This window comes from Phyllostomus discolor, chromosome 2 (assembly GCF_004126475.2).
Source record: "Phyllostomus discolor isolate MPI-MPIP mPhyDis1 chromosome 2, mPhyDis1.pri.v3, whole genome shotgun sequence".
NCBI lineage: Eukaryota > Metazoa > Chordata > Mammalia > Chiroptera > Phyllostomidae > Phyllostomus > Phyllostomus discolor.
In genome coordinates, this window is record NC_040904.2 from 91928322 (window position 1) to 91950679 (window position 22358).

General features: G+C 42.4%; 2 protein-coding genes and 1 pseudogene across 3 annotated transcripts in view; 2 read left to right on the plus strand and 1 right to left on the minus strand.

The window, feature by feature from the left end:
• TMPRSS7 (transmembrane serine protease 7) overlaps positions 1 to 3628 on the plus strand; it is a 29708-nt gene extending 26080 nt beyond the window's left edge. Inside the window, exons 15-16 of the mRNA XM_028505068.2 lie at positions 979 to 1115; positions 2937 to 3628. Of these exons, the coding sequence (XP_028360869.1) occupies positions 979 to 1115; positions 2937 to 3107 (308 nt within the window). The 3' untranslated portion in view covers positions 3108 to 3628. The remainder of the gene's footprint in view (positions 1 to 978; positions 1116 to 2936) is intronic.
• Positions 3629 to 9547: 5919 nt separating this feature from the next.
• Positions 9548 to 22358, plus strand: part of C2H3orf52 (chromosome 2 C3orf52 homolog) — a 28153-nt gene continuing 15342 nt past the window's right edge. Inside the window, exons 1-2 of one of the 2 annotated variants that reach the window (XM_028505056.2) lie at positions 9548 to 10025; positions 15296 to 15425. In XM_028505056.2, coding sequence (XP_028360857.2) covers positions 9840 to 10025; positions 15296 to 15425 — 316 coding nt within the window. In that variant the 5' untranslated portion in view covers positions 9548 to 9839. The remainder of the gene's footprint in view (positions 10026 to 15295; positions 15426 to 22358) is intronic. The other variant, XM_036018083.1, reaches the window with a different exon arrangement.
• On the minus strand, positions 17408 to 21921 carry LOC114490681 (annotated as a pseudogene).

Consider the following 22358-nt stretch of genomic DNA (forward strand, 5'->3'; position numbering starts at 1 on the left):
CTTTTTCATTATGCACAAGAGTCTGAGTCTCTGATAAGGTAGCCCTGCATCTGCCCTGCCAAGGTCTTCCATGGTCTAGGACTCAGGGCTGCTTCTAAATATATAGTGAAGAGAAAAACCCAAAACTTGGTGAATATCTCCCCAAGAGTTAGTGCTAATACTTACTCTTTACCTCCCAGCCATCTCAGAGTGGGCAGAGAACCCAGGTGGCAGGGGAGTAAGTGGAAGCTGCACAAACCCCCTCCCAGGACCAAACTGGAATTACGAGTACATTGCAGAAAAACCGTCCTGAATAATGAACTGAAGACTCATTGCGGGCAGCTTCTCATATGCTCACTGCCTTTACCTAGTTATTGAAGCTATGATCTTCACCACCAGTTTGGGCTTCTTGAGGTCTCAGTAGACTCATGGGAGAAATCAGCTAACTGCTTGAATACTCGTAACCTATCAGGACTTTAATGACATGGTCACATGTCGCAGAAGGAAACAGTCTACTCGACCAGCTTGCTGTATAAGCATGAGTGTATGTATGCATTTTTCTGAGCCACCTTAGCCACACAAGTTAAAAAGGAAGTGAAAGGGCTCTAGCCAAAGTGCTATGTGTTTATAGCTTCCCAGACATTCCCATATATCAGTTATGCTGCTTCATTTGATGAGTGAGTATTGGTAATAACTGTTGCTGACTCCGGTCCTACTGAATGCAGAAGGTATGGTGAAGGAGAATGGCATAGAAGCTCAGGTGATCGAGTCAAGCCTTGGGTTTGAATCCTGCTCTGTAACTTGCCAGTTGAGTGCCATTGGACAAATCCTTTAACCTCCCAAGACTCCATGGCTTCATTAGGAAAGTAGGGATCAGAATAGAATTTATCTAAAAAATTGTTATTGAGGATGAAAGAAGATAATATGAGTAAATTGTTTAATAAAACCCTGAATAAGTATAGCCATTTCCATAATTTCTGCTTCCAATATGTTTTCCAGACAATAAGGGCTCCCCTGTTTTGCAGCAAGCAGAAGTAGAGCTCATTGACCAAACCATCTGTGTTTCCACCTATGGAATCATCACTTCGCGGATGCTCTGCGCGGGCGTCATGTCAGGCAAGAGAGATGCTTGCAGAGTAAGTCATCCTGCTGTTCCCTTGCCTGACATGTTATACTTGCCATAAATGCTTTCACACTTGGTCTACACAACACTGGGAAATAACTTAGCTTGTGCTTTGCTAAATTCAGATACTAATTGTAATCCAACTGTCTAAGATCACAGAAAGATGATTACATAATTGGGTCTAGAAAACTCAGTTTTCTAGTCCCCATGTATTTCCCCCCAACATTTAGAGAATGAAGTCAGCATTTATCATTCTGCCGTGATTTTCTTAAAACCAAGAACAAAAGAACAAAGCAACACACACACACACACACACACACACACACGAGTGTATGAGGGTTGCTACCTATTACCTTAGCAGCAACCATTTACTTTGTGAAATAACAAGGTTTTATTCAATGACTCCTTTGACATAGATTGAGGGAAAGGAAAGAGGACTGGGAGAGGTGACAGAGGACACTCATCACCCCTGTCATCTCCTGATAGTAGTATAGTTGGAGGTCACTTTTGTGGGGACAATGCTCTGAGCTTCAGATTCCAATCTATACAGATAGCTAAATGATTTCCAAAAAGTGAACAGGTGATTTATAGAGTGAGGAGGACAGTGGGAGCTGCTCTCACATCTTTTCACAACCCTAGCCACCATGCCATAGAGATTCACCTTTATTATATTTAATAAAGATTTCTATCTTCTGAAATCCCATTTTGTCACACACACTGTGCTGGGTCCTTTATGTAGATTAATTCAAATTAGTCTTATACCCTCATTGTACAGAAGAGGAAACTAGGACATGAAGAGGGTAAGTAAATTACCGAAGTTCCCACAGCTAGTTGGTAAATGCCTGACCTAGGACTTGAACACTTGTTTTTCTAATGATAAGACACTATGTCCTAGTCAATTCAGCTAGTCAATTGTAGTACTTTTCCACCTAGCCACAAGGGGCTATGGGTTAAATTAAACTTAGTAGAGTTGGTGTGGCAACAGTTAAAATAAAAAGAGTCCAGTTTCTCTACTAGTCGGAATTTACCTAAATCAGGTTTAGAATTGTGTGGGTGGGATACAAGTGCAAATTTCAAATGCTTTTTTATCTTTGCCTTTGAGTACATTACAGCATTTCTTATTCACCAAAATGAGAAAATAAAAATCTAGATATTATAATTTAATTTATGAATACTGTAGGAATTACTTTATTCTTTGAATGTTTTCCATTTTTGCTTTATGGAGTTGAGATATCAGAAGGGACTCTCAAGTGAGGGTGATGCACTTGTGACAGCTGTGACAGTGATCCTTAGGGTTCCTTCACCGGACCTGGCTAAGTGCACAAGGTTACCTCCACTGTCTTCCTTGGGACCATGTGCCAACTCCTAAAGTTGCATGGGCTACAGGTAGAGGTCAACCTTCCAAGGTAACCATGCCTCATAAGGTTACTGTGAAGATTAAATGACCCAAAACAGTGCTTAGCACATAGCTCACATTAAATATTACCTAATTATTATTATTACTGTTGAGGTTTATTATTTTGGGGGCACATATAAGAGCTTTTCCCCTGCAAGAATATTCTCATGTTACTCTTGGTCTAAAGAATTAAGTTTCTTGTGATGAATACAGCATTTAGATTATAAGAAGAATAATTCTAAAAGGACATTAGAAATTTCACATTATTTGTTTCTCTTTTTTTGTGCACATTATTTTTGACACTTGCCCGAATTACATAGTAATTGCATAGTCAAGCAAAACCTGTCAGAATGGGAGTTTTGAACACAACCCATTAGATATATTGATGACAAAATTAATGGCAAATGTACTTCATACTTATCTTATCTTTTTCTGTAGGGAGATTCGGGTGGACCCTTATCTTGTCGAAGAAAAAGTGATGGGAAATGGATTCTGACTGGCATCGTCAGCTGGGGACATGGATGCGGAAGACCAAACTTCCCTGGTGTTTACACGAGGGTGTCAAACTTTGTTCCCTGGATTCAGAAATACGTCCCTTCTCTTTTATAACAGTACAAGTGGGGTTTGTGACTGTAATTTATGCGATAAATTATTTTTAAAAGATTGCAGTAATTATAAATAAAATGAGACATGTACTTTTTTCTTCAGCAAACATCAGACTACATAGATTTGACATTTATTGAAAGGCAGAACAATGTATTTTATTCCCTAAAACATTGGCTTAAAGATATAATTGTATTCATTCTCAAGCATTAAGGCCATTGATTTAGAAATGGAAGAGATATCAGGTATTGTTATGCACTAAGCCTCTAAAATAAGATCAGAAATGGGTGAGATGGTAAGATATTCATTCTTTATGTTCTTCCTCAAGGTATGGCTACTTAGAAGGTTTTAGGCAAATATGATTTATTGAAATAACAAATTCATGAAAACAACATGCCTGATCTTTAATGTTCTAATGAACTTAAATACACAAAAAATGTCTCCTTCACAAATCCAAGTAAAACTAAGCTCAGTTATCAACGGAGGAAGTACCTACCATATTTTTAGGAGTATAGAATGCACCAGACCATAAGACGCACCTAGGTTTTAGAGGAGGAAAATAGAAAAAAAATTTTTTCTTTTTTAAATTTCATTTTAATCATTGTTCAAGTACAGTTTTCTCCCTTTTACTCCCAATGAAAAAAATTTGAAGCAAAAAATGTAAAATATTTAATAACCTGTGACTCCGTTCCACCACCACCTTCCCCCCACAGTGAGCCAGGTGAGCTACATTCAGACTATAAGACGCACCCCCTTTCCTTCCAATTTTGGGGAAAAGTGCATTTTATAGTTCAAAAAATACAGTATATTGTTGCTTTCCAATTCAGACTTGCATAACCATATCATAGTAAACTTCCTTTAACCATGGCACATGGTAATATTATGTTCAGAGAAATTAATCAACCAACTAAGAGAATTGACAGTAATTTTTGCTGAAAAAATAGAATGAAGCCTCATGGTAGCTGGATTGAAAGCACTTGCATGGCATTAAGGAAATGCAGTAATTCTGATCAGCAGTTGAAAACAAGGGAATTTTTGAATGATTGCTTTGAACGTGAAATTTTTTAGAAATATTATCTGAATTTTGGTTCTTTTATTAAATTCCAATTGCCAAGAATTTCAGAGACTTTTAGTACTTAGCATGGTTGTAAACCTATAGTATGTACTCAACACATCATAGTTATTGATTTGTCTTCATTTAGAGGGTTTCACACTTGATCTCAGTGTAACCTTTTTATTAACAGGAGTCAGGTTAACAGTACCACCAGCCAGGTGAAAAGAGCAGAAAGGGGAAAAAATGATACCTTTTATTTTCCCTGTGACAAAGTCAGAGTAATAATAATGCTATTTTTAACTAGGGTCCAGAATAATAAAAATGGTTTTTGTAGGACCTCAGAAAATCTTAACATAACATTAAAAGGAGGGAGAGCAAAAGGCATCATGCCCTGGATCACGCAGAAAGATTGATGGTGATATGATTTCCTTAAGACAGTAAATATTTTCCAGTACACCAAACATATTTTGATTTGCTGAAAAACTGTTTCCCTCAGATAAAGGATAAACCACTTTGGATAAAACATTAGAGACCTATTCAGAAAGAACGATACCTTCCTAAATAGGTCTCTAAGGATTCAGTAAATTGGCTATGGCATAATGCATTCAGAGGGTCAAGTGTATCACTTAATTCACAAGAGGGGGCTCAGACACTGAATCTGCTGTGTAGAAGAGCAGATTAGGCCAACAGTTTTTAAAGTCTACCTTTATTTTGCTTGGTATTGCTGGGACCTAGATACTAAGTGATTTCTACTTTTTACTTTTGGCCATTTCTAAGAAGATTTGCTACACACCAAAACCTTGTATAAATTTGTGATCTCAATTAGGAGAAGGAGGAGGGCTGGTGAAATTTATTAGGTTCCTCAGAGGGAGTTTCCAAACCACACATACATGCTACCACTCTAAACACTTGCTGGTACAAATGTGAGAGTGTACCATATTCCTCAGCAGTGCAGAGGTGGGGAAAAGGTTGCGAAACACCAACCTAACTTACTTGCCTATTTCATGCCAAGATGCCTTGAGAACCTGAACTGTATGGGAATGTCCACTTCATTCTTGCAAAGGTGTGAATAGAGGCAAATCCTCTTCATTCTTGCAAAGGTGTGAATAGAGCCACTCTTAGAGTGGCTTAGTTGGCAGAGTGGAATGGCTTTCTTACACTTAGCAGTGTTTCCAAGAAGGAAGAATTTGTAGGGATTCATATCCTTCTTCACAAGTGCCTCAAAAACTGCAAAATGAAACATCACAAGCCAACAAACTATTTTTCAGTTGTTTGCTTTTTGATTAGCCTGAGAGGCTGACTCAATTTCTAATGTTCTGGCAACATGTAAGCACAAGCTGTTGTGTTTTCAAGAGCACAGATCTGTTTGAAGGCAATAAGATGCTTTGGTGCTTTGGTGATGTCACTTTGATGATGTTAGTTTTTTGGGGGTGTTATAAGATAATCATTTGGGAAATTATTTGCTCTTAAAGAGGGCAGAGAAAGAAGGGCAAGTACTATGACAAGAAAAGCAAAATTGAAAATCTTATATTGGTCTACAAGTCTTGGAAACACGTATGTTTTAATTTTTTAATGTTATTTACATTTAACTCCTTGAACAAACTAAAGAAATTGAGTCAGAAATAATTTTATTACATTAAAAAATGACTATTTTGCCAGAACACTACATTTTTAAAAGGATATTTAAAGAAGTATTTATGAAAGAGCAATTCCTTTAAAAAGCTACCCCCATAGGAATAGATTTTGAAGAAATTGCACAAAGAAATCCAGGTAGAATTTGGTTCCTCATTCACTAATCCTTAACTTTCATCAAGAATTGTTTAACCTAAACTCAGTTCTACTTCCAGGAAGAAACATTCCTTTCTAGTTTGTTATGAATTCTTTGTTTGCAGCCAGCCTAGGAGGATAAAAAAGGTCCTCCCATGGAGGCTGGGATGCTCATCTACATTCTAGGTCAGCTGTCTGGAGATGAAGAAATCTGCAGTTACAAGAAATCAGGAACCGGTTGCAAGTAAGAATTTAAGAGATTCAGGTAATATTGGGAGGTGTCAGCAAGTATCTGTGATCAAGAAAATATGGCAGGACAGGAACACCAAATAATATTGAAAGAAAATATATTGAATCAAGGGTTATTGCTGGATGCTAAAGGTCATGGGTGAGTATCAGTTGCAAAGACACTTATGCTCATGGAAAGTAAGAGAATATTTACTGAGTCTCTGCTAATAGCCAGGCACAATAATAAATGCTTTACTTTAATTGCTTTATTTAATCCTCCTAACTCTTCTGAGTAGGACTTATTTTGCAATGAGGCAAGAATTTCACATTAAACACCTTGCCCAAGAACACCTACATTGCGAGAGTTCTAACTCTGCCCATCTTCAAAACCTATACTGCCCTGTGGATGCCAACTGCATACAGGAGTTAGGCTCATGGAATTCCGGAAATGTGGTCTAGGTTACAAAACACACAAATTTTGTTTTGCCACACTCAGAAGGCATGAGGAGATCTAGTTTTGAGTGTGTTTGTGACAGGAAAAAAAGCTTTTTGATCCTCCGGGGGAGTGAAGATGATTTTAGGCATCTGTCCATGGAGAAAAGATAGCTTGGAAGATAGCTGCAATCCATCGGACAGGACAGGGAATCTCCCATTGAGGCTGAGATCCCACAGTCGACAAGGGAACCAACAGAAAGGTCATCTGGGCTCTGGGAAAGATGGGAGTCGAGTTTGAGAGGTCTTGGTGCTGCTAGTTGGGGTCTTGGGCCCTGGGCCTTGCAAACCATCACTGCTGAGAATATTATTTGAGTTGACCAACACTTATAGGGGACACTGTGCTGGATGTTGAGCTAAATAGTTGGCACACATAGATACCTCCAAAGTTTAACCAATAAGGAAGAAAGACAAAAAAAAATTTACTGGTCATATTTTACGTTAGCCATTCTGATCTCTTTCCTGATTCTCAAAGAGTAGAAGTCAGACAGGTTCCAGTGTCAGGCCCTTTGTCCTGGAGTTCCCTATTCTTTCCGCAACCTGAGCAGCTGACTAACTCCCTTACCACCTTCAGCTCTCTGTTCAAATTTCACCTTTAAAAAAAATGAGGCATATTTAATACATAACATTACATTAGCATCAGGTGTACAAGATAAGTAATTGATATTTGTATAAAATGATCACCACAGTAAGTCAAGTTAACATCTGTCTCCATACATAGGTACAATTTTTTTCTCACAATAAAACTTTTAAAAAAATTTAAATATTTTATTTTATTTTTATTTAACCTTTGTTGTATGTTTTCCCCTTACCATTTAATCCCCTTACATGGTCCTCCCCACCGCAATTACCACACGATTGTCCATGTCCATGAGTCCTTTTTCCTTTTTGCTTAGTCCCTCACCCACAGCCCCAGCAGTCATCCTGCTCTCAAGCTTCTTAGCAATTTTCAAACATGCAATACAGTATTATTAATTATAGTCGCCACACTGTACATTACATCCCCAGGACTTATTTCACCTTCTTAATGAGGTGTACCTCGATCGCCTTATTTACAGTCTCAACTCTTTCCTTTCCCCCAACCTTCACAACTCAACACTCTGGCGTCTCTTACTCTGATTTACTTTTTTGTCCACAGCACACATTGCCTTCCAACATTCTAGAAACATTATTTATTAAGTTTGGTTCCCTCATTAAATATAAGCTTCATTTATATTCACCTATCTCTTCATATATAACCTAAGCACCCAGAAGAATGCTTGACACATAGCAAGCATGCAGTACCACTTGTTAAATTAAATTGGACTAAATATGTGGCATATTAAGCACAAGTACAATAGGTATTGGTAGCAGAGAAGAGTATGGATAACTTTTGGTGGAGGAGGGGAGTCAGAGAAGGCTTAGTAGAAAAACCGTGTTTCAGCTAGGATTCAAAGGTAAATGGGTGCTGTCCACGCAGAAAGTGGGTTGGAGTGGGAGGACAAACATTTCTAGCAGAGTGAACATCACATACAAAGAAGTGGGGGTGGCAATAAAATAGGCTGGGAAAGGGCCTGCCAGGAGGAGGAATCCAGTCAGACCAGAGGGGTCTACTGACTACTGAATGTCTGGGAGGAGAGACTATATGTCAGTCATTGCAGGGAAAGGTATACATTCAGGGTCTTCTTTTTTTGCACCCCAGATTCATTCTGTGCTCTGAATCCCAGGAGGCTAGAACCCAGTCTAAATCACCAGTTTCTAATAGGAGTCTCAGGCAGCAGACTGGCAGTTCAGGAGAGAGGTGAGAATATTCATTCCTCTCTGCTTGGCTGCAGTTCTGACAGTGGTGGCAACTTTTGTGATTACAGATTCTATCAGGAGGGTCTCCTCAGTGGTCCAGTAGGCCTCAGGGTGATGATGGCTTTCTGCTGGTGCTACTCCTTAGATGCCTCAACACTCCTTCTTGGTTTCTTTAACCCTGTTCCTTCATAAAAAAAATTCCCAGCTAAGAATGTAGTCAATTCTTACAGGATCTGCCTCTAATATAGAAAAGCAGAGAAAGCAGAAGTCAGGGCAGGCCAGCAGCTGAGTGACTGCAATCAGCAGGGCCCTATCCAGCAGGCAGATGGAGTGAGTCTAAAGTCCAGATGACCTGGAAGCAGGTACTAGACAGCTAGAGACCTAATATCCAGGCAGTGAGGTGCCAGACTTTATGGACACAGGTCAACATCTTCTGAAGTGGAGCTTGTTTATATGCGTCCTGTCCACACCTCAAGCTGCTCTCAATGTGTGTGTTGGGGGCAGGGGTGGGAAGCAGGGAGGCAAGCCTGCTCTCAACTGGAGCTGGACAGAATCAGTACATGCCCAGCTCAGCAAACATAATTCCAGGGTCCTGAAACCAGAAGTTGTGAACTATGGATTGTGTGTGGGTGTGTATACTTTCTCCCCAAGGTGTGTAGGGGCATGTATGTGGTTGTGGGGCTGTCTGTTATTCCTGTTTCCAAATGTAGAAAATAATAGGCAGTATTTATGAATATTCACTATGTGTCAGTCATTGTTCTGACTGTTTCACTGACATCCATCTACTCCTTGAACCCTGGCAACAACTCCATTAGGTGGGTACTAACATGCCAACTTTCCAGAGCAGGACACAGACGCCCAAGGTCTCACAGTGAGGAGCCCTGTGAGAGGGAAGTCACTTGGGCGGTCTGGCTCCAGGGCCAGCTGTCCCCTCCACCACGGACACGGTCTTTGCCTGCCCCTGGACTTAAAAAAGGCAGGAGTGTGTTCTTGTGCATTACTATTCATATTCAAATGCTCAGGACCTCGCACGATGCCGGCAGCAAAAGCTGCTTCATAGTTATTTGTTGATTAAAGGAACGAACTTTTGCTAGGCAGTGAAAGCTGGGTCACGTCCCAGAAACTGACAGCTCCTGGCGGTGGAATGCCAACTTTCTTCGGCGGCACGGCGCTGCCAGGCCATCCGTGTCTCAGCCCTCCAGCCAGCCAGCCCGTCGGCTCAGCTTCGGCTTCCTATCAGCAAGCTCCGGGAACCGCAGTGCAGGCTGCTCCCTGAACAAACCAGAAAAACAGCCCTCCTCTCCTCTGCTCTGGTGCTCGCGGCCCCGCCCGCAGCCCCGTCCTGCCCCCTGTCCCACCCGCCCGGGGCGGAGAGTGAACCACCCGGGAGGCCAGCTTTGGACTTCGAACCCTCGGGTATGTGCTGCCAGTCTCCCCGCAGCCTGTGTGGTCGTGCTCTGCAGTCCATGGAAGGAGCCAGGGTCCCCTCGCCCGGAGACGAGCTGGAGCTCTCGGAAGTCCAGAGGCAGCCCGACGAGCGGACGCCTCTCAATGGAGCCGTCCAGATCATCCCTTTCCCGGCTGAGGAGCCAAGTCCAGCCCAGGTAAGGTCTCTGGGCGCGGGCTGGGTCGCCCGAGCGCACCCGGATCCGGGCTCCCTGCCAGGACCCGAGCCTGGCACTCGCAGTGTCGGGTTTGCAGCCTGTTCTCTCAGCGCCACCGACACTAAGTACGGGTGGTGCGCGCTCCAAAGTTCTCAGCGGAGCGACACCGGAACGCCTCCAGCCTGAGCCTGCCCCAGGCCCCTCTCAGCTCTCCGCCCGTGGAACTTGGAAGAATCCTACCGAGGAGGTGCGTGGCTCCTCTCTTCCGAGAGAGAATCCCTAGAGAAAGAGGTGATTTTAAAAAAGTCCTGTATCTTTTAATTTAGGTTTTTCTTTTTAGTCAAATAGAACTAGAATGATAGACGGCATCTTCTCCTTGTCTTCAGGATTTGTTTGCTTCCCTTTTTACTACCTTGCCGCTCCCTCCCACCGGGCTCCTCTCACCCACCGTCCACCACCGCCAGCCTGGCGCACACCTGCTGAACACCCACTTGCTGTCTTTAACCAGTGTGGCCACTTGATTTCACACCAAAAGAGGGATGGCGAGAGGGGAAACAGCAGCAAGAACAAGAAGGGTTGGGGGGACGCTATGAAAGTATCCTGCTCAGCTGAAGGGAAATAATTTAAAAGTTTTAGTCCCAAAGAACCAGGCTGCGCCTCATTTGCTTCAACCTCAACTCAATCTCTAAGGAAGTCTTTGGTAATGTTTTGGCGGAACTCCTTTCTCTAAGCTGTAGCAGTGACGGGAGCATTACTCATTCTCATCAAATGCTTGTAAAACAGCAGAGACTTTGAATACGCAGCCTTGTAGCTTGTGATGAACCTCTAAGGCTGGCTTGAGTTTTACTGGGTACATGGAACTCCCCATATACATGGTTCCATCCTGATACTTCTACTCCACTCCTCCTCTCCCACCCTTTGGCTGCTCAACTGTCCTTTTCCAGAATAAGCAGGAAATTCCAACGGTGAAAGCATTGATTTTGCTTTCACATTGATTCCTGGAAATATTGTGAAGTCTGCTTTTGTAGACCTACAGGTAACCTGGAGAGTAATTTGGTTCCTTGTATTCGAATGACAGATGAACACTACAGAAGAATGAAAGTTGGAGGAAGATGCTCTAATCCTTGTGCAAATGGCCACAACTGTGGGCTTGCTCTATCAGTCCTCCAAGGGAGTGTGTAGGAATGCTAACTGGGAATGCTGCCTCATGTTAGATAGACCCAAGACACCCTAAACACTTCATGGTTTGGGACCGAAGCCAGAGATCCTGGTGACAGCTTCACCACTAAAAGATGTGTCCTGGGGCAAGGCATTAAGGTCTGTATTTTCCCAGCTGTCCCATGGTGGAATGTACTGTGGTTAGTCTCCGTGAGGCCTGGCTATGTCTTGATGAAAACAGTGGGGTAGGAGAAAATGCTAAACACATGTAGGGCATCAGCATTTTACAATTGTTTAGTACCTGCTTAGTATAGATTGCTCTTGCATGTTCTAATTACTTCCTCCTGACTCAGGTATATGCAAATATCCTAGAGTTCCTTGTGAATTTCTTTGTAGGTCACTGAATAGGAAACTTGTGTTGAGTGACAGAATGGCATGAAGGTGAAGGATTCATGAGCTCTTGAAGGGCATTCTAGAAATGCTTGAATGGGAAAAACTTTTTAAAAGGGGAAAAAAGAGAAAAAAACTTTATCTAATGTGTTAATCTTTCTCTTCGGTTCTATGGAGTAAGTTGAAGTGTATTTTAAATTGAAAAGTCAATTAATGTAGACTTCTTAAATGCTGGGTAGCACAAGCACAGGATTCAGATTCAATGAGTTGTTCAGAATTTAGGACAAGAATCAACTGGCTTTTGTGCTTGGATCAACAAGTGGGTTCAGTCCTGCAAGGGAGATTTCAAAGTACAGATTTTCCTACGTGCTAAGAAAATTGTCCTAGATCCATGTAATATCTGTCCCTGGTTCAGCCAAAGAGAAGAAAAGCTTCTTGTGTCTAAGAGATAGGCAGTCCTGCCGTCGTTGAAGGACCTTTGTCCTGTGTTTGCACTCGTATCTCTAGAGGGATGCGAATGTCTGGGGGACATTCAGAGGAAAGCCACACAAATTCTCGAGTCACTTAGTGCACTCATGGAGTGTAAGATGCAGTTTGCAAAAAACTCCAAGGCACCTTCCAGAAGAACCTACCTGCCTGTGGCTTCTCATCATGACCTAAAATTTGGGCAAAAGAGGGTGAAGCAGCCAGTGAAGGAGGCAGTGCGTCTTCATGATCCAGTTTGGAGGGGAGACTCGGATAGCACAGGTAGTGCACACCTACTGCATCAGAGACTCTCCACCCTCAGGCACAGTGGACTCTCCTGGGGGCACTTCCAAAAAATACTAATTCCTGGGATGATTCTAATGTTCAGACAGCTGAGAAATACTGGACTCTAGTGTCAGGTTGGGAATGGCTGACAGACTGTTTTATAGCTACTTAAATTCTGTAAAGATTAATCATGCAAGGGACAGTGGTGTGTATCTATCTGCCTTAGGGTTGGTGACGGACAGGGTAGGGGGCCAGGCTGTAGGGTGGAAGCTTAGGGCTGGACAGGAAGAGGCATTCCCTACAGATGAGGGCTGTGAAATTCTGAGCTGACTTCTCCAGGAAGTGGTTTCAAACCACTGGGGTCCTAGATTTATCACCTCTAAGGGACAGCGTAAGTGAAGGCACAAGACACTGAAGAAGTATATTGATGCTTGTTCTATGACTCCTTTGAGACTTGGGAACATTTTGTACTAGTCTTTATGATCCTGGCTGCCTCTTATATCAGAACTATGACGCATGTCTTGGGAACTCTGTAAATAGGAAGATATATTGCTGTCCCCTGAAAAGTTCAAGGGTCCTTGTCCTGTGGCTTTTTTCCCATGTGCCTTGTTGAGCCCTGCCTTTGGTGACTTTGGACCAGTTGTCTGTCTTTGTCTTTGGGTGAAGATGAGATGTGGCTCTGTCTCTGGACCCCAGAAACAGCTCATGAGGGTTTTCCTCTGTCCAGATGGTCCCAGGGCATCTATTGCTCCCTCACACCCAATCCAAAGAGTTGGCACAGAGTGCACTCAGGTGCTCCAAAGTGTGACCTACCTCTACTCTGGAGTTTCTTAGAGTACATTCTTAAAATTGTTGGAGCCCTCTGTAACTGAGCAACAATTTATTAAGTGCCTATTATCTGTATGGGGCACAAGAGTGGGGTGTAAGAATGGGTAAGTTTAAGAACCACCCTCCCCTCACTGTGGTTTCGCTTTACCTAAGGAGACAAGGCCATTATCTGTATTTGAACATGACACCAGACAAGGAAGCAGCAGATGAGTTGTGTGGACAGCGCTCATGTTGGGACATCTCTCCATGGGTGCCATGGTGGGGAGGTTGCCACAAAAGGACAAATTTAACCTAGTCCCTGAAGAGTGAGAAGGCCTCAGGCCAGAGGTCTCAACCCTGGTAAAAGCAATCGATTTACTGTGGGAAGTTTAAAATTATAAACTGGGGCCTGCCCCCGCCTCCCTCTGATCTAGCCCCCTAGGTTCAGGTAGGACCCTAGTCTCTGGAGTTTAAATTGCTCCTCAGGTGCTTCTGAGTGCAGCCAGGCTTGGGAACCTCTCATCAAGAATGTCTCAACTGCACAAACAGTTCCAGCAGGGCAAACAGTTTTGTTTTCTGATGGCAACCACCAGAATCATGATGGGAGAGAAACTGAGAAAGCTGTCGGTTAATTTGAGAGCGAGCATCTGGCAGTGCCTGCACCTGCTTTGTGGGGCAGGTGAACACTCAGTAATGATTGTGCCCATTTGTTGAGGTCCTGATATTTGTTTAGCAAGTGCCTCATATGTGTGATCTCTAGTTTTTACAACATCCCCGTGAACTACATTTATTATTTATGTTTACAGTTGAGGGCACTGGGGCTGGGAGTTTTAGGAGCTTGCTGATGGTCACTTTGACTTTAAGTGGTATAAATGGGGTTGGAATTCTGATACAGAAACACACTTTCCCCGCTTCATTTCCCATTATTTCCCATGGTGCCCATGTGGAAATTACCTAATGGCCCAGTGGGAAATAGGAGAAGGGCCAGGGGACCTCTAGGAGCAGGTGGACATGCTGGGAGTGGGGGCAGCCCATGGCAGCCAGGCTTGTTCGCAGCCTGGAGCTCTGCACAGTGACACAGAGAGGTTGCGGATGAGGCAGAAAGCTCCCCAGCTTCGCAGTGACACACAGCAGGGGTTAGTCCTGGTCATTGTCTCTGAATTGCGTCTTTGAAATGGGCTAAAGCCTCCCTTGCAGGGCTGTTAGGATGAAGTGAAATGGTGTTGGCTGTAATTATTTTATTTGACACCACACTGTGAATCACTAGGTCCATTACAGCTTATTTCCTGGTGTCTCTCCTGTCTTTCCCTTCCCTGCCCAGGCCCTTATTTCATAGAGTTGGGGTCACCACAGGAGCTTCTTAGCTTTTTCTTGAAGCTAAGTCACTCTAAACTACTCATCACCTTTCTTTGACTCTTTTTTTTTTAAAGATTTTATTTATTTATTTTTAGAGAGGGAAGGGAGGGAGATAGAGATAGAGAGATAGAGAGAGAGAGAGAGAGAGAGAGAGAGAGAGAGAGAGAGAGAGAGAGAAACATCAATGTGCGGCTGCTGGGGGTTATGGCCTGCAACCCAGGCATGTACCCTGGCTGGGAATCGAACCTGGGACACTTTGGTTCCCAGCCCGCGCTCAATCCACTGAGCTACGCCAGCCAGGGCTTTTTCTTTGAATCTTTAATCCAGATTTTGTGTTTCAGAACTTTCGTCAGGTTCCCAGTACACACCAGTTAGGTTCAAACTGTTATGGCAACATTCAAAATCCTCTCAAATGTGCACCAACTTTTCACTCTTTCTAATCTTCACTCTCATGACTTGCTCCTGAAACTCAAAAACCCGAAAATCAACCCTATGAATCTCTTGGCCATTTACATCATGAATCAACACCAAGGATGCTCTTTCCTGGGTTTGGAATACTTTCCTCTCCCTATCCTTCAAAATCCTGCTTCTCCACCCCCACCCCACCCCACCTGCACCTCTGAGCCCCTAGGCCATTTTCGTGCTAACTTTTGTGAAGTTCCTTTCTATTTGTAAATGTGATTCAGTAGAATGTAGTCCCTTGAGGTCAGGGTCTGCTGCCTTCACTCCTGTATCACTGTCCATACTAAGTACTCAAACATGCTTGTTGAAATCAAATGATCACCTCACAGTCTCCCTCTGCTTTTCAGGCTAAGCAGAAAAGCCCTTGGAGCTCCTGCAATAGGAAATTGTTCGGAAAGTGTAAACTGTGGATGGCTATCCTCTCCATTTTCGTAGGTCTCATTATAATGATCATCATAAGCTTGTGTCTTATGAAAGGTAAGAGGACTTAGGTCTAAGCCGATGAATTTTAAGACAACTTGTATAATGTTTATGACTTATGCCAAAGTGGTATATGTACTCATTGCTATTTCATTATTTATAATTTGAGTTTAAAACTGGTTTGGAATATGTTGTGTGGGTGAGAGGGATATATGATTCTTGTTTGTTGTTCACTTTTTAAGCCCCTGAAGTAGTAGGAACACCACTGTTTTACTTTAAACTCTGCCCATTGGATCCTGAAGATTTCTTAAATTTTAAACTTATTTAAACACTAATTTATATTTTTTATATCTCTAAACCTTCTTGTTTGACTTTTTCCTTATAGTTTATTTGGTGAAAGTAATTGTTGTACTTTCAGTAATGAATTAATAATTGTTGTTATTCAATAATGAATAATATACTTGAATGTTTTAAAAACTTTGTATAATTGTGTATATGTAAGTTGTCATTATTTGAACTTATTTTGGAAATAACTTTATATTTATGTTGTATATATATACAAAACAAAAACTTAATATGATTCTAACTATATATTTTACAAACATTATCTCATTTTAAAATTAGTTACTATGAATATAAGAACTTCATGTTCTTACTCATAAATCTCATTCATATTATTAATGTTCTGTTATATTTTCTTTTTGTCACTTGCATTTTAAAAATAATTTAGGGTCATATTATTTTGTAGTCTTGTGACCTACTTATTTAATAAGATTTTAGTTATTTTAAGATCATTTTGCAAATTTGTTAAAAATTATTTGTCAGCATCTTTAAAAACTTTTTTTAAAATTGAAGTATTAGTGAGATGTAACACTCTATTAGTTTCAGGTGTGTGATATGATTCAGTATTTGTATACAGTGAAATGATCACCTAAATAAGTCTAAAAGCTTCATTGTTCAATGACCTCATGCAGTAGTCTTCCCCATCATTGTAAAGCCTTTTAGGTTGTTATCAATTTTTTATGATTATCAATATTAAGGTTTTTATGATGCATAAAAATAGCACCCTCCAGTGGGCAATCATTTCAATTTCAAAACGGGAAGGAAGAAAACTGCTTTTGTGTGTATGTGGGAGTGATTATGCGGGGCTCTTCTGAAGCTGGGGTGCTCTTGAGGGTAAGTCCTGACACGATTGGGGTTGAGTCAGACTCCACAGATAACCCAGGCATACAATGAGAGCAAGAAGGGGAGCTCCTGAGTCTCTCCAGAGGGGGCCCTGGGAATTTTCCTCAGGAACTGCATTTGCTATGCACCTCCTATGCCCTCTCCCCCTCCCGACCCCTTCAACTGCTCTCTTTAAGTGTTACGCCCCCCGAAGGAACAGGAAAGCACTGATAACATGCGCCAACCTCACGCTGGCAGCATATGAGTTTCTCTGGCAGGCTCTGTGTTTACTTCCTTAGGATGCTGTTGAGGTGGGATGGGTGATTCTTTGAGGCCATGGGCTGGTTTTGAGGTGGGGAGAAGTTAATAAGAGTTGCTAAACCTCCCCATCATGCTGAGGACTGTAGTTTTTGTGTGAGCATTGATACTCCCTCTTCCCTTCAACTCCCACATATGGATGTGGAAACTGTAGCTGAGTCACACAGTCTCGTTCTATCACAGCCTGGTGGGTGCCAACCTAAAAGTTGATGAATTTGCCTGTTGGCATCTGGGCCCTATGACAAAAGATGATGCAACAGATCTAGGTGCTTTAATATTCAGGATTCTGAAGCACTAGACTCAAGAGCTGTCCTCCATTATCAAAGGTTATCCTGCCCCTTCAACTTGCAAAGGGCAATCTGCCGAGGATGGCATTCCATTTCCCTCAACAACTTCTCAGGGAACACCGAAGTCCACAAGGAGATACTCAGGGAAGAACTTTTTAAGACTTGTAGTGCAAACATCATTTTCTGTTGGTTAGAAAATTGTCTTACTAAAAAGTTAATGCTGTAAGAGAAATTTTAAAACTTTTACTTTTTAAACAAATTTATTTTTATTTTATTTTACTATTTTTCACATAAGTCTTTTGTTTTTATAAATAAAGCGTTATGGCTAGGATTTTATATCACATTTATAGATGAGAAGCCTTTCTAGGCCCAAACAGGTAACAGTGGAGCTACTGCTGCTGGAAGGAACACATGCCCCGCATGTATGTTCAGCCTAAAGAGCAGACTCAATGGCAGAGAACACCGTACGCATAGCCTCTAGACTAGATAACTGGAAGCAGAGGAGGAGCAGAAGTCCATGCAATCACCACCTAATTTCACCTTCATGATCCAGAACCAACTATAAATTGTGTTACTTCTAGATTAGCTAGAGTTAGGTTTCCTGATCATGTAGGATGAAACTTTCTCCCATTGTTAACAATTAGGCTAAAGGCATTAGTGCAGAAGGATATCCACTGATAAATGCAGAATATTACAACAGCAAAGAGGATGCTTTATAGATAATCTTGTTTCTTCAGATATCAGAAACTTCCACATAATAGCAGTACATAAACTCTACCTCCTAAAGGCTTAGTCCAACAACTTCTTGGCATTTACACCAAACAAGGTTCCCTGTACGTCTGGCATCGTCTGCTGAGCTATGAGATCTAGCTGGCTTTCTGGGGTGTTGGAAACCTTTATTTTACAATTTTCATTATAGATCTCAACTCTACCAGCTATCTTCTCAGGCAGGTAGGCCTCCTGATCAGTTTGGACATCAACATATTTTTGGTGGCTGTTTTGTACATAGGGATAGCTCTTTGCACTGCAGCCTTTATCAGCAGAAAATCCTGTTTCCAGGATTGCTCCTGTCTCCAGCAACAAACAATCACCTGGGACTCCAATAACTGGCACATACCCTGGAGGACCAGTCCATTCAGCAGCACTTGGTGCCTGGTTGTATCTTTTACCACTTTGCCAAGTCTCTGATTTGCTTCATTTAGTGGGTATATAACAAGGTCATCTCTCACTCTGGGGATTTTGAGTCTTGCTTGATTCATCAGGTTGGGCAAAGGAATTTTTTTTCTGCTGCTCTGTCTGCTTTTCTCTCTACTCATGGTATTCCATAATCTTCAGTCTCTGGGTTTTCACAGGATGGCCTTTCTCATTGTTGAACTCTTCTTCTGCTTTTGCATCTATTTCTTCTTTTTCTTTGGCTTCTTGTTTAATGAGAATATCATATGCTTCAACTGTTTTTGCACATCAGCATTGCCAAGGGCAATGGGGAAAATGTTGCTAGGCTGGCGGACAACTAGCTCGAGTTTAGCCTTGAAGGAGATAGTGGAAGGAAAGGAAAAGGAAAACCCCCAAACTTTTATTTTTTTTTAATCAGGGAAATACTTTTATTTTACTTGGCACCTCAGCCCTCAGGGGTTTGGGCCTGTGGGAGAGTCATGATGGGGGCGGGGCAGGGTGCAGCAGGTACAAATGGGGCAGCAGCAGAACTGCCCTCTGTTACAGTCTCAGCTTCACCCAGAGCAGCTCTGTAGGTGCTTCTGGGATGTCAGTCTGTGATAATCAGCTGTTGCCTAGTTACCAAGCCCACTGATGGGAATCAAATATTTGTGGAACTTCTGGGCACTGTGTAGAAAATGCTGCCCTGTGGGAAAAGGGCATTGCTGGGAGTGCCAAGGGCTGTACCTGGGGCCATCTGGGTTCACTGAGAAGTTTGTTTCCCCAAGAGTACATTTGCCATTCGCCTCTTCCTTCCCTTCCTCTCTACTCCTCAATCTCATGTCTCAGGGCTCTGTAGTTCTCAGACTGAGGGTTCGGTTGCAGAGGAGTTAGTAGCTTTGGAGCTGGAATGGACCCAGAAGAGGACTCAGTACATGCATCCCAGAATGCAACGGGTAATTAGCCAGGGAAGAGACAATGGAGTACCCAGGGTGAGGTGCCCAGTGGGGAGGTGTGTCTTGTCACTGACATTGTTAAGAGTGCAGGCAGAGAAACCTGTGGTTGGTTTTATTATTATTACCTCTGCAAATTGTGCACCCCTTACTGTCTGCACATGGGGTGGGCCCTCCTGCCACCCTGCTGGTGGCATGCCATTGAAGTAATGGCAAATTCAGGGTTATGGCTCAGTTTAAGGTGCTGAGCCAGGCTGTACACACTGTGAAGGAGAACCTAGCACACTCACAGGCTCCCAGTAGACAATGAAATCATTTTAAATGGAGAATTTCATTAGCAGGGCCCAGGAAATCCTATTGAATTCACAGGTCTTGAGGGAGAAGGTTAGTAATGGATTCTTGCCTTCTCCCTAAGGAATGATCAATTCCTCCGTGTGAAGACTAAAAGGGGAAAAGGCTTCCTCTCTCTAAATCATCTCCTTTCTGGTTAATTTGGAGAATCAGTTAAGCATCCTCAAGGGTTCTGTTTTCTTAACTAATTTGCCCCAACCAGGGAGGAGAGAGATGCTGAGTAACACCCTACTAATGAAACCTTCCTTCGTTTGGGCAAAATATTGTAAATGTTGTAAAGATCAAGCTGTAACAAGTAAATGGATGCTTAGAAATATGATTTAAATGCTAGGAATCCCCATGTGATATCCCACAGCATTGAGGATGTCTGTCTGAGCCCTTTGTTCTCTAATGCACAGGCTTCTCCGTGAGTAGACACTCTGGTACCAAGATGTAAGCAGGGACTTTCCAAGTGATGCTGTATTGAATGGATTTTTTTTGCCTGTGAGTTGGAAGAAAGAGCTCCATTTTATAATATCGCAGGTCTTGGCAAACAGACAGGTTGCACGGAGCAAGGCTCCCTGGTGTTGGGTGACTCATGGAAAAATCCTTGGCAGACAGACTTGGCAAGCTCTAAGTTACCAAGGTCCGTGGGGGCAGGAACATAATAGTAACTTTGTAGGCCCAGTACTTTGAAATTTCTTTCCATTTTCACCTGTTCCTTTTTCCCTCAAGGTGCATGTTTCACCACCTTCCCAAGACTGACCAGTTCTCCTGTGCTGTCCACGGAGTTCTTGCCAGCTTATTCTGACCTGTGCACCTTGAGACAGATCCTGCTCTCTAAGCATCCTCAGACTCTTCTTACCTTGGGCCTCTTCAAATGTGCTAGCACCATCTCTCCTTCAAAGCAGTCTTTCATCAGAATCTTGCCACTTCATTTAGGTATTTTTTCTCTTTCTCTTCTTTCACTGGCAAGCTTCTAGAGAGATCTGCATTTGGATCTTGCCTCCTGTGCATTCTTAAACCACTTGTGTCCATTGATCCCAAATTGTTCTTCCCAAGGTCACAGGCAATTGCTTGATCCTGAAACCTGGTGAATGGCCCCTTTCCCTTCCCCTGACCTATTTGCAGCCTTCGGCTCTCTTAACTGTGATGTACTCAGAACTCTCAGACTTTATTTGGGTCTCCTGCTGTTTCTGCCTTTGACCTTCACATGTGGTACATGAGGCTTCTATGCAGCTGTCTTATATTTTGTATTTTTCACTGTCCCCTTTAGGAGCTCATTTGCTCCTCCGTTAATAGCCATCTCCTTTTGGAGGGGACGCCTAGGTCTGCATCCACACACTTTTCCTGAGTTTTAGTCTTACATTTTGCCAGACATCTTTACCTGAAAATAACTATCACCGTCTCCACTGTTATGCATGGGAAACAACAATTCACGTGTATCCTCTTTCCCAGTAAGCTGACCCTTTGTTGTTTCACAGTGAATCATGAGACCAGGTTTATCCCAGCCCTGCCACCATCCAGTTGTGTGAATTCAGATGAATTCTTCAACCCACTTGACCTCAGTTTCCACACTGGTAAAATATAAATGATTCTGAACCCGAGTCTACAAATGTACTCAGCCCTACTACTGAGTAGCGTAATCTACCTGAACAACTTATCCCTTTTCTCTAAGCCTCAATATCTTTATTTTAAAATGAAAACATTGATATTTAACTCACAGGGTTGATGTGAGAGTTACACGAGGTGATATCTACAAGTGTTGTAAGAATGTCTGCACATAATGCTTTATATAGTAGCCATCACTCTTCCTGTTACCTAGGCTTGATACTTTGGAACATTTTTTATTTCTTCTCCTCTTCCATATCTAGGTAGTGACCAAGTTTTATCAATCATTCCTTGGTAGTGTTTTCTTGGCGACTTTCGTCATGACTACCCAGTTACTGCATGGCGCCATGCCACATACTTTATACATGTTGGTTCTCAAGTTCATCATCACTTACCATGTTGGTATTGATGTTTCTGTTGCAGAAACAGCTTCAGAGTTCATTTAAGTGACTTGCTCAGATCACATGGCTAATAAATAGCTGGGCTGGGATTCAAATTAAGTCTTGGTACCTTTGAAGTCAGCTCTAGTCCCACTGTCCTGGGCTTTTCTTCCCATCCTCCCCCACCCCTCTCTCTCCTTCCTTACTCCCTTTCTTCCTTCCTTGTGCTTCCTACTGCTGTCAATCAAAACCTCTCCCAATTTGGCGCCTATGGGCCTCTCTGCCTCCACTCTCTCCTGGTTCCCTTTCATCCCATCCATCACCACCAGATTTACCTCCACTCCTTCCTGCGAGACATTGTACAATCTCCAGTACCTCAGTAGACATCTGGCATTTAAGGCCTCCCTCTTCCACCTCATTTCTTATATTCTAGCCAAAGAGCTGATTTTGTGTACCTGCAATGGCTGCAATGTATTTTACATGTTTTAAGCTTTTTTTTAAAACACATTTTCTCTACATGGAAAATGCTTCCCAGATGAGGTCTCACTAAAACATTAGCTGACTAGGTAAACCCATGGTTATTGTTGTTTATTTTAACAAACGCAACTATTTGGCCATGTCTTGGGACAGACTCATTACTCAATAACACAAGTTATATATATGTCATTGAAACTATTATTGGAGATTTCTTTTCAAACTTGTCATCTCTTCTCGGGGCCCTGAGTTCAGCAGTTACGTCAATTTGGTATCCATGCTCTGGCTTCCTCTTTTCCTTTTCCAGGCAATTATATCTAC